General features: G+C 37.5%; 2 protein-coding genes across 2 annotated transcripts in view; one reads left to right on the forward strand and one right to left on the reverse strand.

Moving 5' to 3' along the window:
• The window catches only part of GUCA1C (guanylate cyclase activator 1C), a 48,371-nt gene extending 35,804 nt beyond the window's left edge, over window positions 1-12,567 (reverse strand). The window contains exon 1 of the mRNA XM_052705285.1: window positions 12,463-12,567. Within this exon, the coding sequence (XP_052561245.1) occupies window positions 12,463-12,543 (81 nt within the window). The 5' untranslated portion in view covers window positions 12,544-12,567. The remainder of the gene's footprint in view (window positions 1-12,462) is intronic.
• Window positions 1-19,916, forward strand: part of LOC128091853 (uncharacterized) — a 265,583-nt gene that overhangs the window by 168,033 nt on the left and 77,634 nt on the right. The gene's annotated exons all lie outside the window — the stretch shown is intronic.

Genomic DNA, 19,916 nt, shown 5'->3' on the forward strand with positions numbered 1-19,916 from the left:
CTCGGGAGGACATGAGGACACATTATGCTGTTGGAAACTGTAGTGCTTAAGCTACGTGACGTGCCTATCATTAAGTAAGCAACACAGAGGGATTTTGAGAGTAGATAAAGAACTCTTTACAGTAACTTGTGGAGTCTTGATAGAAACTAGAACATCTAGTAACCTAAAGATTGTATGGGTTGCACTCAGTTTCTCTTCTCATTCTTCCTTTTCCTGGGATAAGAGCACAAAGGACCGTATACTGAGTATACTAGAGGACAACAGTGTTGACCAAGTCCTGCTGTGAGATCTGATAACGCATCTGTAAGAGCTGAAAGGTCTTTATGTAATAGAAAGCATATAAATTATGCTGTGGTGATTTTCAAATACTACCCTTAAGTAAAGCTTCCCCAGATAGTTCTTCTATTCTTATTACAATATTTGGATGATATTTTGGGTACTTTTTGGACAGCTGTCTTATAGCAACTGACTTCTCATTTTTAACACTACTGTATATACCTCAGACCAAATATAAGTTTTTACCTTAAATGCCAGAACTGTAAGTAAATTTGACTTGGATAACCTGAAGAAACTGAAAGTTCTTGTACGCTAAGCATAAAAATCATGCCAGCTTCTTCAGGAAGCTGTTCTACAAGCTCTGAATCTTGTCTAAGCCGCTGTTGTCTTAAAAATATCTCCCCCACTGCCACTGCTCCAGACAAAAGCTTGTCATAAAGTTGAATACTAATAAAATTAATGGAGATAACATTATTTAAACTTTACATTGCCTGGTCTCATAAGCATTGGTTTGTATAAGAAAGCAGACTGATAGAGTAGAGATGGAGAAAGGTGACCTGCAGTAGAGGGAGCATAAGGCTGCTTTTTTTGCACAGAGATATGCTTGCAGGAGAACACAGTCCAGCTCCCCATGAAGTTATGTGGGGCTGCATGAGCTCATTGGGGAAAAGAGTCAGGCTGGCGTAGCTGTGAACAGCCAATCCAACAGTCACTAGAGGCAAATCTTTAACAAATTTGATTTCAAAACTGCTAAGAAATTAAATGCTACTTTGGTCAGGCCACCAAACCCAGTTTTCAGGCAACACAAGGGACAAGCTGTGGCATACTGGTTGGGTGGCATGATTGAACTTGGGCCAAGCTGCCTCTGTATATTTTGAGGAAAACAAAGTTAAGAGTAGTCTGCATGCCTTCCTACACGATCACTTGGTCATCTGGTATACTGAGTTCTGTTTAAGTCTTTATGCAAATAAAGATTTGAGATACACTAATGTAAGATAAAATGGCAAAGAAAAGGTAGCTTGAAGTAGCAGCCTTCAATCTTTTCTCTGTCATCAAGTCTAAGATTTCCATAAACTGAAAATGCCAACACAGAATTTTTCAAGTGCATACCTACTAAATTTCTTATACAACAAAAAGAAGAAGCATTTTAAAGCTCAAATATAATTCAGACTTCCATTTCTGCAAAAATAACAGGCACATTCAAAGTAAAACAAAAACAACAAAGTTTTCAACTTCCAGAAATGATGCATGACTTTTTTTCCTCCCAATATAAGGCTTGAATAAAAGATTCTACAGTCATTCTTGTACATTTTCATTTTCAAACACAATTCTAAAAGCTGACAGCATAAATGCAAGTATCAAACTAAATCAACTCAGTCCTTGAAAACATATGGCATGGAAGAATCTACTAAATCTGTTGTGCTTGTTCTTACAGAACCAAAAGTTAAAATGACAGAAATTCACATTTTAAGTAACTCTTCAAAATAATTATCAAGCTCTGCAAAATAAGGTATTTGAGAAATAAGAAAAAGAATGAAATATTGAACTTCAACATTTAATAAAATAAGCATCTGAACAAACAAGGCATGCTTATTAGCAAAGGACATAATTTAAAAAAGGAATAAAACAAAATGGCCAGAAAACTAGAAACAGCAGTGCAATAGTCCAGGAAAAAAAAAAAAAAAAACAAAAAACATGCAATAAGAATTGAATGCAAATAGGAGAAGATAGTTTCAAAAGAGTTCTTGTAGGCCATGTTGTGTTGGAATAGCTTTACTGGTGATTTATAGTGATTATGTACATACAGAATAGAAGGGTTATGTTGGCAACGTTTTTTAGCAATTTAATACTATCCTTGTTTCCACACTGAGGAAAACAGACTTCTCTAGTTAAAACACAATTTTCTCAGACTCATTCTACTTGTGCACAGCCAGGTTATTGTACTTCCTCATATGTACAACCCAACAAGCAAAGTCCAGAAGTATAATGATGCAGAATTCTGAGGTAGGTCCTGTAGACCTATAGGTATATGTAATAGAGGGAAAAGCAATCAGAATAAGAAAGGAAACACAGAGCAAAGACACTGACAGAACTTAGAGAATGTATAACCTTACAAGAAAGGATGGCAAAAAATGAATTGGATGCCATAAAAGAAGTACACAGCCTGGAAAGAAGAAGCTGAGCTTATACACATCAGGTTGAAAATCAGAATTTAATTCACAAGGTCTCCTCATTTGAAAGACCTCAACATCAACAGTTGCGCACTGAAAGCTATTGCTGGAGTAGTGCTTGTATCAAACATGTCCCATATGCTTAGCTTTCCCTGAACACAGATAGAAAAAAAACAAAACAGGTCAACTGTAACCTCTCAGCACTGTGCCAGAGTACACCCTGCACTTAGACCTTCATGATGCATTGAAGAGATTCAAGAATTACTAATACCATTTGTAAAATAAATGCCGTTGCATCTCTGATAAAGTGCCTCATTAATCTTGAGTTTTTTATGCATGATGCAATGAAATATAGGAGAAAATACAATGAAGCATTTGAAAACTAAAATTGCAGACAGTGAAACACATGACATCATGACAGACATCATGAGATCTCTCATAGAGAAGCTTCAAGAAAGTAAACTCTAACCCCATTGTAATCCTCATAGAAAATTTTCAGTAAATCTCTCAGTTACATATATATATATATATATATATGCATCACCAATTTCTGCAATTCACAGGAACAAGAAACTTGCACTTGAAGGATGTAGAAAAACAGAATCATTTCGAATTTTTAGCAGATACCATTGCTACAGTGACAACAAACTTACCTGTAACCAAAAAACCTGCAGGTCACTGAACTGAAATATCTTATTTTCCTTTGAGCTTAATGCACCTTATCTAGAATTATTTGAAAAATCCTTAAAAAAAAAAAAAAATTGGCAAAGGATCACTCTCAAAAACCCAAATGTTTGCACAATTCTACTGTGGAACAAAGTATAACAATTTCACTTGCCACAAAATGCTATGGGTTCAAATGGCAATTAGACAACTATGTGAGAGAAAAGTCCATGAAACCCATTTATTGACTTTGTTATAGAACTGAGCAGCCATGGGCTTCAACAAACAGGGTGACTGAGGAGAATCTGTTCATCAGGAATATCCTGGTCATTACCAGAAGTACTTCTGAGCTGACTAGCAAGTACAGCTATTTTTATATTCCAGACATGGACCAGAGAACATTTAATTGCCTTATCTTTATCCAGCTGGTGTTCAGGCTAAAGGAATGACGAGTAATGATTTTGGAAAAAAAATAACATGTTTCTGAAGAAGGTTCTATCCTAGATGGATGTCTGGCTGCAAGATGGGCAATCCCAGCTTATTTCTAATTTGTATGTTTATCATAAAAGCATTGATGTCAGTTATTTTTTTCCTTATAGCTTTCATTTTTATCTGCCCGTCATTTTTTTTCAGTGTGCTCCTATGTGAAATTACACAATTCTGAATTTACAGTAATAAGCGTGTAAAGTTCTGACTTATTACTGTGCTGAGTCCTATGTCTGTTCTGTAAATGGCCAAAGCAAACCACATGGAGGAATTTGACTGCTATCAAAGACATACATACACAGACAAAACTGAGTGTCACTGATACCAGCTAGAAAGAGAACAAAATCAGAAGAGTTGTGACAGTACAGACCAAAAAGATGACAAGATAGCAATTAACCTATAATTATTTTACTTATATGTAATTATTTTATTAGCTAGTTATCAGTGTAAACATTGATACCTCTTGAAATTAATTTTGTAAACTGTCTCTAAATGTTTTGTCAGATTACTCAACTAATATTCTAATTCTACTAAAGCCCTTTACATAAAGAACTGAGGTGACATCATTGTCCTTCTGGAACTCTTATACAACACTGATACCACTTTATCTTTCAAAAAAAACATAACAAAACAACAAAACATAACAATGCAGAAAACAACTAAACTCATCCCATTCCCATCACTTCATGGGGGAAAAAAAAAAAAAAAAGAGGCAGAACAAATAATAAAAGTTATTACTCTTTTAAAAACATACCAAATATTGTTTAATTAATGCCTTGAATTAATGCTTAAAAAATGATTGTACGAATGAAACCGAACATATGTAATATGCTCAATACCACTATCCCTGAGAAGAAATCTTTCATTTAATAAATAAATCATAACTTGATTTGACAGCACTAATTGCATTTAATCTGTCACTCTTTGCAGGGGCAGAGTCTGTGATTATCTAAACATCAAGATTAGTGCTCTGTGAGAAGGGATTCACAGCACACAAAACATCATGTTCTTCCTGAGTGCTTGGGCACAGAGAGACTCAGTGGGAAACTGGAGCAGGATACCAGGGCAAGGTCCCCCAGGCTACAAATGATCCATGTCTACTTGTACACAGACATTCAACCAACTTTAGAAGCCCAGCACACACCACTTTTTTTTTTTTTTTTTTTTTCCCTTTGCTTACTAACTAGAAATATTTGAAATGGAATGCATTTACTCCGTGAAGGCAGTTGAGTAACTCTGCCATCTTTTCCCTCAGGCTACTAAGTATTTCTGAAACAACTGCTTTTGCAATTTACAGTTTTGCTGTGGTTTATAAACATACTCTGCTGTGCGGATGCTGCAAGTAAAGGACAACATTATTTTCACTTTTTTTTTTTTTTTTTTTTTTTTTTAACTGAATGAAATTCTTCAAAGGCGCTGTTTTGTTTTGTATCCTGGCTGAAAGCAAACCTGTATACCTTATTTGGATGCAGGAGTTCAATGCAACCTTAGCAAGTTCCTCAGCAATACAAAACTGGCAGGTGCTCAAGAGTGGAGAGGCCTTGCAGAGGGATCTTGGTGAAGCAATTATCAATAGTGTGAACTTCAGCAAGGGTAAATACAATTGTTGCACCTGGGGTTGGGCAATGCTGTCCACCGACACAGACTAGGAGATGAATGGCCGTGGAGCAGCTTAGCAAAAAGGGACCTGGGATGACAGCAGGTTCAACAAAGTCCACCAGTGTGGACCTGGCAGCCAAGAAGGCAAACTGCCTTTTAAGATTCATTAAGAACAGTACAGTCAGTCAAAAAAGGCAATTCTCCCACTGTATTTGGTATTGGTGCATACTCACCTTGAATATTGTGTTCTGGACTCCATAGTATTTAAAAAAAAAAAAAAAAAAAAAAAAAAAAGGTGTCAAGATACTTAAATTTGTCCAGAGGAGTACAACAAAGCTTGTACTAGGGCTGGAAGGCATGTCTTGAGAGGAGAGGCTGCAGGCACTCAGGTTGCTCCATCGGGAGAAGAGAAGGTTGAGAAGTGACCTCACTGCCCTCTGCAGGGCCCTGAGGAGAGGATGCAGAGGGCAGTGCCTGGCTCTGCTTCTGGGAACTGATGGCAGGGTGGGAATGGCACAGAGCTTAGCCAGGGGAGGTCAGATAGGCACTGGGTGCCCTAGAGAGGTGGTTGATGTCCCATGTTTGTCAGTGTTCAAGATGCATTTGGATGATGCCCTCATTAATGTCTTTGAACTTTTGGTTATCCTTGAAGAGGTCAGGCAGTTGGACTCAATGATCTTCGTAGATTCCTTTCAACTGAACTACTGTGTTCTATTCTAAATTAAATTTCTACTGAGAACTACTTAAAATATACATTCAAATGCGGAGAATTGTTAAATAGCAACCCATCATGGCTAACAATCCATATCAAAGGAAGGAACATCTAGTAACGTAACATCCATGTTTCATGTATTGTCAACAGCAGAATGGACTCAGGTGATTACAAGAACTAACTTTATAACCTATCCAAAAAATTTTCTCAGAATTTGTGCCAGTCAAATGTCAGCTTTTTCATTATTGTGTCAGACTGAAAAGGCTGGGAAGTTTTGTTTTCTTGTCCCTAATTTTTTTGTCTGAAGGATCCCAGATAGTTGAAAATAAGATCTCTTAATAGGATAGGACAAAGAAAATAAAGAAGAAATTGATACAATTTTATCTTACGATCAGCATTTGGCATTACAATCCGAGAGTCAATTCAGGAAAGTAAAAACAGCATGAAATTTAATTTAAATGAAAGACATGAGAAGATATTTTGGCATTTTGTATTTTATATTTCTCTAGAGGAATTTCATCACCACTGTGCTATGCAGCAATAAATGTGCTGCAAAGTTGTCTCACATCATTACAATCTTAAAGTTAGTTCCCAACTGTTGCAATCCTCAACAAATTTTAAGATATGAAAAAGTACCAGTAAGTACAGCATTTATTCAACTGTTTTTTGTTTATTTTTTTCCCCCACTGTATTGACAAAGAGAACTCCTCTGCATTTCACTCTGAAAAATGGATGGAAATACATATCTGAAAATCTACATTTCACTAAGAAGTTGCACACTGTGAGTGGGAAAGCACAACTTTGGTGCTTTTAGAAAAGGAACGTAAGTGCATAATCAATGCATGCAATTAAAATAAAGACAGGAAATCTGGTAGCGTTCAGAAAGTAAAGATTAATGTTTCCAGACAAAATTGCTGATGCATTACAGATTTCTACTTTTCATTTTTTAAACTATATTCATCATCATGTAATATGTCAGCATATTAGTGTTGACTGTTAAGAGAAAACCACTGGCACTCTGATCTCTGAAAAACTGGATTCAGGCTTGCAATACAAATTTGAAAAGAAAGAAGGGAAACATGGATTTAATTTCATGAAAAGTACTTAAGTGGAGGTCACATTTTCAGTTTGTGAAATCAAGTAGGTTCCTCTGAACCATGGTGTATAGGTAGAAATAAAGACCTCAGATGATTTTTCAACCTAAAAGATGTCATTTTTAGAAATTCCCTTAATAATTTGGAACTTCTATTTTCTTAGAGACTACCGATATCTGCTGAAGTGATACAAGCTTACAGGAAGACACAGGATGTCAGTAAAAAATTCTCCTGTATTACAAATCATACATTCAAGACATAACAGCAAGTATGAAAATGTTACCAAACTATTTTCCACACAAATACATGATAGAAAGGGGGAGAAATTTCTGTCTCTTCTAAGTTCATTTACTTATTAAATCACATCCCATCCTTGTAAAACATACCACAATGAAACATATAGATTATTTGTCAGAAAGTGCTGCTTGCATCAGCCTGGAAAACCAAATTTTAATAGAATAACCTTTGTTCTCTGAAAGTTTATATAAAGCATCACGCTGACCTAGTTCATCTAAGACAGAAGGCAGAGCTCCTGAAGCTTAAGTTTTACTCAAAGATTGCCACAGTATTTTATGGCAATAACCAAAAGTTAAAGCTGAGCTTAGGTTTTCTGATTAGGCATAACCCTTTGTCTCCTCCACATAATTTAATACTCTGGAGTATTATATGTACTTATGTTATTAAATTCAAGAATATAAATCAAAGAATGCACTATTCCTTCTCAATTAGCATCCACAAAGAATAATTATACATATACAATACCACATCATCTTGGAATACAAGTTAATTGCATATAGTATTTTTATTTTATCTGTATATAGCATAATTCTGACTTATTTAATGGTTTGGGAGAAATGATAAATAAATAATGGTTATTCATATAAATAAGGAAAAAGGATTGGATTCAGGAGAGAAATACTGTATGTGCACGAAAAGAGTCGAGAGAAATTTGTAAAAGAAACAACAGCCAAACAGGAAACAGAGAGAAGACAGACAGAAAAGGAGAAAGCAGTATTATCAAACATCAATTAATTCAGGAGGATATAGAAGCCTAGAAGAGCAATCTAATTCTTTACAATCATCTGGAGAATAACTGCATTTTCACAGCTGAGTTATCCTCCTATGCCTTAAAGGGGATATTGAAGTATTTAAAAATAATTATTCTGTAGTACTGGAGAAAAAAAATGCCAGGGCAACTCATAAACCTGCCCTCGGATAGTAGTATAAACTTCCCTGGCACTGCAAGACAGTATAGTACAAAACATAAAAAGGTCCCACAAAACCAATCTCTGTGCCTTGATAGGCAAGCAATTTGAACTTTGCATGAAGATATCTCATCATTAACTTTCACCTTAAAGCTACTTGGAAGCTGTTCCCTCTCTAAATTGAATTAGCAATATTTAGAAGCCAGAGAAAAGCAGCTTACAAATGGGCAGACTGAACTGCAGCTTCCCCGAATGGTCCTGCAGTGGTGTCTTCTGAGTTCATCACAGATCTGTGAAGTTTTAGAAGGTGGGCAAATATTTGTCCACAGGAAAACACAGCAAACTGGGTACAAAGCACACGTAATCTGAACTAGTAAAATAAATCAAGCTGAGTACATATCCACCAAACTAGGATTACCAGGAGATATTTCAAAGGCATATATTTACTGGGGGAGGGGTTGATCTTGGCTCACAGCCAGCTGCTCTCTCACTGCCTGTCCTCAACAGGATGGGGACAAAATAAGATGAAACAGCTCATGTGTCTAGACAACCACAGAGAGATCACTTACCAGTTATTGCCACAAGCAAAACAAAATTCACTTGTTGAAAATTAATATAATTTACTGCCAATTAGAATGAAGTAGGATGTTGAGAACAAAGACAGAACTAAAGAAAAATGTCTTCCCCTATCACTCGTTTTCCCAGGTTCAACTTCAAGTCTTTCATTGATTCCCCACTCCTCCTCCTCCTGCTCCACAAAGCATGGGGGGAACGCTGCAGGCAAAAAATCATAGAATCATTAAGGTTGGAAAGGACCTCTATGATCACCCAGCCCAACCACCAACCCATTGCCACCATGCCCACTAACCACGTCCCTCAGTGCCACAAGCACACAGTTGTTGAACGCCTCCAGGAATGGTGATTCCACCACCTCTTTGGGCAGCTTGTGCCACTGCCTCACGGCTCTGAGAAGAATGCTTTCTTAATATCCAACCTGAACCTCCCCTAGCACAACTTAAAGCCATTCCCTCTCATTCTATTGCTAGTTACTTGGGGGAAGAGGCTGACACCACAATGACTCCTCTTTGCAGCTGCTTCCTCTTCACACTTTCCCCTGCCCCACTGGCAGTCCTCTCAGTGGGTTGCAGTCCCTCAAGAGAAACGTGCACCAGTGTGGGTTCCCCATGGGCTACTTCTCCTTTAGGGCATGTCCACCTTCTCTACCATGAGCCATCAAGTGGAAAAGGAGAGGAGGCTGCAGGGAAACAACTGCTATACTATGCTGTCCTCCATAAGCTGCAGTGGAACTTCTCTGTCAGCTGGGGCACCTATTTCCCCTCTAACTTCTTTGACATCAGTGTTCACAGGACAGTTTCTCACATTTCTGTCCTCGTTGTTACTTGGTGTCTGCACTCCCTTCCTCAGGCTGACCATGAGGACTGCATGACCTAGTCACGCCCTATGGAGGGGAAAGCTTTAACTTCTTTTAGCTCAGTAAGGAAAAAAAAAACCAAACTTATGGAGGAAGACTGAAATCCTGCATGCAAACTGCACTTGAAAGACTTCAGTGCATGCCATTCCATTCCAAAAGCTAGCAGAAAATTTACTTAGTGGGCAGTTTCCAATTTAGTACAATGTTAAGTAGCAGAAATGTCTCAATTTTATGAGAATTATTTCTGTTTTTCAGCCAGCTGTATAAGATGACACTAAACCATCTGGCAGCAATCGTGTATAATTTTCTGTGTTTAAAATTAAAAAGCTAGACCAAAGGCCAATTCTTTCAGTGCTATTCAGTGTGTCTTTACCTTGTGCCTGTGCTATCTAGTGCCATCAATGTGTCTTCTACACAGTGCCAACAAGACAGAATTTTTTTTTTTTTTTAATTAAATTTACATTCCTGGTAGAAGAAGGCCACATTTTAGAAAAATGCTTCCTTGTATGTCAATTAAGAAGCTGCAGAGCTGCAGTAAAAATATGCTGGGATCAGAAACAGCGCATACAGATACCTGATTTAGTCACTTAATATCTCAGTTTCCTCCCAGTCTGTTTACTCTGTCTTTGGAAGAGGTATAGAAAAAAGATCTTCCCCTAGGCAATGTACAGCATATATACTCATATAACTAGCTGCATGCATGGTAGTTGGGAGCTCACTATGTAGAGCAGAGGAGCAACAGGATAAAGATTTGAGGAAAGAAACAGTAAAGGAGGAAAGAAGTGGATGTTTCAGAAAGAATACCCATACTGCCTAGCTTACATTGCTTAATAACTGTCCTTGTATTATTAGATACCCTAGGATTAATGCAAGTCGAGTTATGGATACTATTCAATAAATGAAGTGCACCCAGATCACAGACAGATGCTTATAACATCTGGCAACAGTACTACAAGCTTATGTGCTTGCATATTTAGTTATTGTGCAACTTAACTCACAGAATAAGGGAAGCTAGTTTCTTACAAACTAAATTTAATTTGCAAAAATTCTGACTGCAAAGGCTGGCACTGATGGCATTTCAGATGCCTGTTCTGATATCAAGACAGATATACTTTCCCACATAAAGTGTTGAAAGGCTGAGTTTAATGCGTTTCTCCATGACGACAAAAAGTCACCTTAAGAAACTACTGGTACTTCTGGCAATTTTATTCGGACAATTACCCAGTTTTAGAAACATGATAACGTTAAAGCTGTGGTGTCATTTTTATAACAAGTTTGAAGAAACTGTTTAGTGCATGAACTAAAACCTGACAGTTCAGTTATAGCACGTTCATAAACTTTTCCAAACTGTATCTGCTGAACCAAATAATAACAAAGAAGCACATAGTAGCAGTTTTTCCTCTGTTCAAGTTACTAAAAGCTTTTTGAGTGATTTCAAGATTTCTTTAATTTTGGAATTATTCTTCTCTCAGAAATTGACAGCACTTCTATTCACTCAAAAAGAAATATCACCTTTCTGCTAACAGATAGCTTCTTCATGGCTCCACATCTTCACTTCACATGCTGTTTGTTCTTGAATAAGAAACCTGATTAAATTTTGCCTGTCTAATCCTATGCTTTATCAGGTAGCTGTTCCTGAAGAGCAGAAAATTACTCTGGGAGTATGTTCACTGTAAGTTTGACCAAATGCCTCACAGTTTCAATGATTAAAGAGGCATATTTCCATACTCCTGTAATTCTCTCAATTGCTTAGCACATTACTTTTTTTTTTTTTTTTTTCTTCAGGAGACAATTGGTCTAAAAATTATCTTCAGAATTTGGCATATAACTGTGCCTTTTACTACAGCCTCAGAAGCCGATCCACAAGTAATTCAGTTTTATGCTCTGTGTAGAACACAGGGCATGATGAACCAAATCTAAAATGCAGTAAAAGGTGAAAAAGTACTTGTCAAGAGAGTTTACATAGAACTACAGCTACAGTGCATCTAGTTTTAATTCAAAGTGTAAAGGTGCAGAGATGCTTTCAAATTCTCATTCCTCCTTCAAATCATCATCTGCCAAAATCTTTAGGTACTCAGTTTATGTAGTTTCCTGACTGCCAAGTTCAGTGCTAAACCTAAGATTTCCTCCCTCATCCAAGGTACATGCAGCTTGGCTCTTTATTCAATTCACTGTCCAGAAGAAGGAGCACTCTTTTGGAAAACAGCCCTGAACACCTGCAGGGTGCAGCTATGAGTGGCTACACAGAGAGACGGAAGTGGTAGTAAGAGATGAAAATCCTTGCTTCACCCTGCTAAATCCAGCATTACACTTCAGTGCTGTGACAAGAAAGGAGGCAAATACCTGCCAGTTTCATCCTGCTGAAGTGCTGAAACCAGGATTAGTTATATAATGTCATAAAATGGGAATTGAACTTGTGAAGGAAGAAATCTCTCAATTCTCCGCCTTACTAAAATGACTGCTTATGCAGCTGAATAGCATTTCCCCAGTGAGAACAAACAGAGAGGAACCAAGTCCTCAAAGCTGCAACTCTTGCTCAAGCCTCGCCTTAGAAGAGCACTCTCTAGATTAACTACACACCGTCTGAGCAGCTCTGCTTAAGAATGAAACCGTAAGGCATATCCTACACAGGTGAAAATTTCATCAGATGTTCCTTATGTTCTGAATATTCTGCACAGTGCTTAAGCTTTGTTTGTATTTTTATGGAAGATTTGAACCAGTGACTGAAATCAGGGCATGTCTCAAGGAATTCAAGATCCAAATCTACTATCACACAAGATAAGTACAGCACGGTTGCTCAGATGCTCACCATAGAAAAGCTTACCTTAAATGAGAGGTTGTTGTTTCCAGCATCCTCCTCCCCATGCACAGGCAAGATTCCATGAATGCTGTCACTGCATCCCATCTAAAAGTGTGCTCAAATAAGCGCTACAAATAAACAGAGCACAAAATCAACTTAGAGAAAGTTGGATATAACTTCCCATTGCCTTTATTCAGTTAACATCTTAAAGTTGTCACTGTAAACATCAAATAAAACTTGAAACCAGGGAGATCAGGAGATCATACTGTCCTTATTTTTGCATGGCAGTTGTAATTTGGCCCTGCCAAACTACGACAGTACTCATGGGAAGAGGTGTTGCACATCCTCCAAAAGGACTGGAAAAAATTGAAATAACTGAGGGGAAGGCACCTTGGGTACTCACAATCTTTTGATTGGAATCAGGAGTGTAGGTTGCTTGGGAAAGCAGTCTCCCTGACAGGTTGACTGTGTAGGTCACCGGGTGATATGCATAGTGTAAGCCAGAAAAATATTGATTAAATTACCTGTTTGTCAATTGGAGCTCAATAATATCAGACAGGGCTGAACAGAAAACATTCCTGCATCCAACAGGAGATAGGTAATTTTATACCAGGAAGACAAATGAATGAGTATTCTAAATTTTATTTAGGAGCAAATAAGAATTGCTTGGTGGATTGAAACCCTAGAGCTTAATTGACTTTACAAGCCCAAAATCAAAAAAGTAATAGATGAATAGATACCTTTGCAAAGAAATAAGGAAGAAAAGAAGCAGATTAAATCATTTAAGAACGAGCCTGTATGATGCTTTTGCAATTTTTTAAGTGTTGGATATTTCACAGTAAGATATCTAATATTTGGGTACTGAAAAGCCTTTTTTTTTTTTTTTTTTTTTTTTTGACTCATCTCCTCCACAAAAATTAAAAGACTTTGAGAATTCTACTAAAAATAAAGCTTTATTAACTGGGCTTCCTTTCAATGAGCTTTTATGAGAACATGGCAAAAGCAACAATTCCCACATTTTCAACATATACTGTAAACTGCAGAAATTAATACACCACTCAGCAACAGGCCAGCACACTATATAAAGATAAATTGATAAAGATTGATAAAAAGATAAAGATTGAACTAATGCAGAAAATATATTTGTCCTGATACCACCTTATTCTGATATAGCAATATTTTGATACCCACATTAATCTTACTGATGTTTTTTTTTCCATTTATCTTACCTCTGTATGGCAGGTATCTACAAGTTTTTAAATTCCTTCATCCAACAAAGCCAAGACAGTTGGCTGAATGTTACACTGCATGCAACCATCCTGACAAGCCCAGGGTTAGCATCCAACAGCTCCAGCCTCGAGAGTCTTACGACAATAAATTTATAAGAGCAGATGTGGCTCCATGCTTTGCAAGACTGCATGTTGTGTTTGGCATGCTGGAGTTAAACAACTACAGTACTTACAGCAACATGAAGTAGGAATTACATTGGTCTAACTGCACACTAAAAAGCACAACTGAAGCTAAGTTAACATGTTTAAGTGATCTGAAATCTTGAGCAAGTCCTTACCTTTACTATACTGGGAGAACTGTTTGCAGCAGAGAGTCTTGAAAGAAAAAAATCGTAACTGTTCATGCAATAAGTAATTAATCACTAGTTTTAAAGTTTTATTTCTCAAAATAATGGAAACTGTTTTCAACAAGAATGTCAGATTGACTGTATTATCCATATATTAATGAATGAAATAACAGGAAATAAAGAGAAATGTAAATAAGTCACTCATTTCCAGAAAAAAAAAACAACAAAACAAAACCAAAAACAAACCCCAAACCAAAAAACAAACAAACAAAAAAGCATGAAAAAGCATTTACCAGCAGTTTTTCAAAACTGTCTTCGTTTCAACTGGGATGGAATTGTTTTCTTCAGAGTGTTTTGTATGATGCTGTGCTTTGAGAAAAACCATTGTAGATAACACACTGATGTTTATAGTTGCTGCTAAGCAGCACTGTACAGAACCAAGGCCACTCTCAGTGAAGGGCCCAAGGAGTTGGGAGGGAACAGGATTAGGACAGCCAACTTAAACTGGCCAAAGGGATATTCCATACCATAGGACATCATGAGGAAGGAATTTTAAAGAGGAGTTCATCTCACTCTCTTCCACTTCTTGGGGGGCACTAGCTGGGCATCAGTTGGCAGCTGGTCAGAAATTGTTTGTGCATCACTTGTTATATACATTCATATATATAAAGATATATATATAGTCATCACTATGTTCCTTTTCCTTTTCTCTATCTTAGTAAATACTTTTATGTCAACCCATGACCTATTTTTTTTTCCTGATTCTCTTTCCCATCCCACTGGAAAGGGGAGGAGTGAGCAAATTACTGTGTGGTGTTGAGCCACTGGCCAGGTTAAACCACAACAAGAATCAAGTAGAATTATGATTTAAATATTTAAAAGAGTAGTTTCAATGGGTATAGTAAGCAAAGTTTAATAAATAAGACTTAGTTTTAAGCTCACACTCAAATTGAGGAAAAGGCTGCTAGCAAGCAAGCATTTCTATTTCTCTTAGTGAAAGAAGAGGCTGCTGCACAAACAAATGGATCTTGATCAGCTTGTGAACAGAAATGAATGACATAGATGATTGTGGGATGAGGAGGTGGGAAATAATTTCTCAGCAGGATATTTCTGATCATGTAGTCCTCAGATAATACTAATACTCTAATTTTACGTTTCGTAAATTAAATGTCATACTGAAGATGCTCCCAATTTACCAGCGTGCCTGGTGATAGAAATGAGTGCCTAGTCTTAAACAGCTCTGGAAATCAGTTCGTTGTTGTTTGTTTTTTTTGTTTTTTGTTTTTTTCTAGTCTGTATATAAGGTCAATTAAGTACATTTAGTAGTTATGAAATCACCAAAAATAGAACATAAATCCAAGACATCAGACATCATTCTCCAGTGAAATGTCATCACTGAAACCTGAGGGTATCATTATCCCCTGCTCTGTCTCTCTTTTATACAGCACAGTCCACACTATGCAAAACAGGTTATGTTTTGTGCCAATAGCTGCAGGTATTCCAAGTACCAACATGTCTGGCAAGTTGCTTCCTGTTTCATCTGTAGCATCATGCCCATCAAGCAAATACGTGTTTCTGCATCATAATCATGAGGCTATAAGACTTGACCAAGAACACCAGCTAAATTATTTGAAATTGTTATGTAAAAATAACTTTTAAACATGCCTGCCTTCAGTAACAGTAGTCACAATTAAAAATATATATATTAGCAACTACACAGGAGTGTCATTTTGCTCTCCATAGAGTGCAAGCAGAACAAAAGGCTCTTCAGCATGATATTTCTTTCGGGTGAAAAAACTTCTAAGAGGCAGATGAAATTCAGATTGGTTCATTGCTGTTCCACATGAAATACTTGCAAAATAAGGTTTGAGTCCTGCTATGTAAATAGTTTTATCAAAAAACTCACTCAAAAGCAATAAGATCTCATGAATGCAGATTGAAGCTCAGAAGAGCATTTTTCTCCCTGTTATCAAGTAAGGCCATCTCTTAACTCTCTTCACACCGAAGTCTTCAGTCTTAACTTACAGCATTCAATCTGAAATTTATAAAATGTCACTTAGAATAAATTTTTCTATGTTTTAAACTACACATCTCATATTGACATGGATATAACTAAGAGGAGTTAAATACTGTTCGTTCATCAAGTTCAATTCGGGTCCTACTTTTCTTTTGTTTTCACCAGAAAAAATTCCACAGATGTTAATGGGCCCATGAAGGAACAGCTAAGCTATAAATATTACTTTGCTAGTTGTTTGCAACTTCAGTCCAAAACAGTTTCAGGCACTAGCTCATCATTATTGAAACATGAAACAGATTATGAAACAGTCTTTATCTTGACCCACACATTTTTCTCCTTAGCTCTTCCAATTCTCTTTTCCATCTCATGGGAAGTGAGTGGGGGGGTGTGAGGGATTGGTTAGTGGGTACTCAGTTACTTACCAAAGTTTAACCCACCACAATATAGAAAACAAATATATGCATGCACATAAGGCATTTAACCAAAACTGGTGAAAAAGAGTGAACTTACTGTGAGATGTTTATCTTAATTATCTCAAATATGTTCATTTCCTGAGAATGACTAAATAACTTTTGTATGCATGTATGTAGGTGCTTAAAAAAAGTGCTTGAGCAGAAGAATCCTCTTAAGAATGGCTGATAGAGCTGAAAGAGCAAAAAGATCCTAACTCCCCATCTGACAACCCACAGCAGCAGGTGGCCAACCTCTCTGCCCTTCCACATGGAAAGTCCAACAAGAAGAAGCAGGAGCAAAACTGATCTTGCAGAGAAAACAGATAGATACAGGCTCCAGATTGAAGACAGAAACTGAATTCACTGTTTGACTAGAGGTATAGGTTCACACTATCCTACAATTTCCTGTCATTTATGTATGACCCATAACTGCTTCAACTGCCCTGTTTTATTGCCTACTGAAAAGCGAGTGGGTAATTTCACACTAGCTTTTGGACATTAGGTTTATCATACTGAGCTTAATCTTAGAGTATGCTTTGAGAACTGTCATAAATTTTAGAAGTGGGATTTGTAACAGAGCCAGTCACAGTTCTTTTTATTACTGAGGAGATAGGAATTGCCATCTGAAAATAGTAGAGGATTTTCACAGACTGACTGGGATTGATTTTCTTCCATTCACTTGCACTGTCTCTTATCAGCACGGATACCCTGGAAAGATGTTTCTATGATAGGTTCGTATGCATTACTGCAATGTACTTTGCAATAAAATCAGGCTAATTGTCACTTACGATTAAATCAGACCAGCCACAAAAAGCTCATCTCAGGTTTAGAAATGCAGGGTTTAGAAGCAAGGCATGGAGAGTCAGGAAAGATTAGCACACAGAAAGAGACGGACAAGCTTCTAAGTTAAAGCAGGCACCAAAACAAGCAAAAATATAGAAGAGAACAAACCAGTGAGTCCCTGAAGTCCAGATTGCTGTTGTTGTCTATAGCATTTGAGAAAAACAGCAGAAGGAACAGCAAGCTTAAGTACTCTTGTTTGACTTGTGGCTATAGTAAGTTCTCATGACTGTTTAGATGAACCTTAGCAATGCCTTTTCCCTGACGTATGTTGACAGAGCAAATGACAAGGCCCACAGGTGACTGAAGAGATGAGAAAAGGAAGTGACATCATGCATCCCAAGGAAAGTATTGATCAAGACAGATGTAACCTACTCCAGTTCTTAGCATCACAATCCTACAAAGAGAAAGCAATACTGTAGCAATTCTTGTCACCATTCAGACATCATGAGAAGTGTTAAAAATAATGAACTATCTGTCTGAACACATAGAAGTGAGCATGGTGTAAAGCACAGTTATCAGACATTTCAGCTAGACCTGAAGCAGGAATAATGTCTATTCTATGAACCATCCATCAAGCCTATCCTACATTGTTTCATTTGACAGAGTAAATAGCTGAATTTTAGTATATGTAGAATTGCAGATACCTAGCAACTTGAGAGGAACCTTGAGAGGCTAGTTTTTATATACAAAGAGATTGAGTATAGTAGTAATGAAAATTACTGCCTTCTTCTATTCTTTCATGTCTTGAAACATAAGAGAAAGACTGTGTGCAGATAGTTAAGCTAAGAAGGTGGGGTTAAAGATGAACAAAAACAGGTTGTAGACTTCCAGCTTTGGGGCAAGAGAAGCTACTAAGGAACACAAAGCGTTTAAATCTTATGCTTATTTTATAGCATGGAACAGCGTAATTAAAAAATAATTACATGTACATGAAGTAGTAGTGATCAGCTCATCTAATTTTTCACTGACAGTCTGGAAGTGGACTGTTAGCTGTAATCACCTAGCTGTTCTTTGAGCAAGTTATAAGAGTCAGAAATATGGATGTTTAAAACATATAGAATCATAAAACACCTTGAGTTGGAAGGGCCCCATGAGGATCATCATATCCAACCCCAGCTCCACATAGAACCATCCAAAATCCAAACCCTTGTGCTCAGGCACAGTATAAGCTTTAGACCTGAGCTGCTGTGTGCATTTATTCTGACCTTAGAGATTACTTTTTCTGATGTGGGTTGCTCCACTCCTTTGAGATCCAGACCCTCCTGGACACACTGAAAATGGCCTCATTCCAGCTCATCACATGGGAGGGAAAGGAGAATACCCTGACATCTTCCTCCATGTGATAACACACCCATAGCTTCAGCCTCTGAAAAAATTCTGTTCCATAGAGAAATGTTACAGCAGGGTCCAAAGAATCTTGTTTCTACAAAACCCAGGCAAATCCAAACACAGGATCCCTTTGCACTTCAGTAGGATTTGGACTGGGTCCTTAAACAGGAGCAGTTCAATGCAATAAGCAATAAGGCAACAGACTAGATGTCCTTATTTAAGCTGTAAGCACATTTTAAATGATTTGCAAGAACATTGTTGCCTTAGCTTAACCATGAAAACATTTACAGTAATTTTCTGCACACCAATATTGATCAGAACAGCCTGTAGACCAGGCTCTTGTTTCCTTTAAAAATGTATAAGTATGCTTACAAGAATGGCACTGTAGCTCAGGCATTCCTTGTATCAAACTGCCTAAGTACTCAGACTTTTCAGAAGGATCCAACGAAAACACTGGAAGACAAACCTCAAATATTTGAGATATAGGTAGTTAGAACTTGATTAACACATTCAAGTTGGAAACACGGTGAGCTGAAAGAAAGTCAGGTTAATTGCAATGTCAGTTCTACCCATCCTCTCCAAACTTGCTTTGATCTCCAAGTCAAATATTTCAAACAGCAAATCAAACTCAACTCTTTCTCTATAGGAATTAGTTCAATTATGAATTTCAGAGATTGAGAACTTGGACTTTTTACGCTGCAGACCATCAGGCAGCTTTTTAAAGTCTGCCTCATAACAACTACAGCTACTGAGCAAGGAGCATGCAGAGCACTGTGACTGCTTTCCTCTCCTGTCTGGTTCCAGACTTCATTTGGGAAGGAATGGGGTGCCTGGGACAGGAGACTTCAGGAGAATATGTACTTGCCCTGTCTCTTGCAGCTTATAAAACTCTCTCCCTTTCCTAGCTCTGCCAAAAAGAGATAGCATTTAAACTATATACGCTTTATCATATCTGTAGGTGCCTGGTACCTCCACATGTATCCACATCAATCTGCACAGTCAGTTTCTACAGCTATGGCTAAAAAAAAACCCACACTGTTCTAGAGAAAAAGCTGTATGCTTTCCAGCAAGAATGTTCCTTGAATTACTGCAGAGACCAGCCTGTCACTCAGCCAAGACTGCTGAGGAGGGATTTGCTCCCTTTAGCACAGCCTGAGGAAGCCCCAAGGGCATTTCTGCCAGGGGGAGCATATGATGGTTGAAAATACAGCTGGCTCCATGGGAGTGCTGCATTCTCGTCACTGACTGTGGCGGAGGAAAG

The sequence above is a fragment of the Tympanuchus pallidicinctus genome, unplaced genomic scaffold, assembly GCF_026119805.1.
Source record: "Tympanuchus pallidicinctus isolate F22 unplaced genomic scaffold, pur_lepc_1.0 scaffold10, whole genome shotgun sequence".
In the NCBI taxonomy this organism is placed as follows: domain Eukaryota; kingdom Metazoa; phylum Chordata; class Aves; order Galliformes; family Phasianidae; genus Tympanuchus; species Tympanuchus pallidicinctus.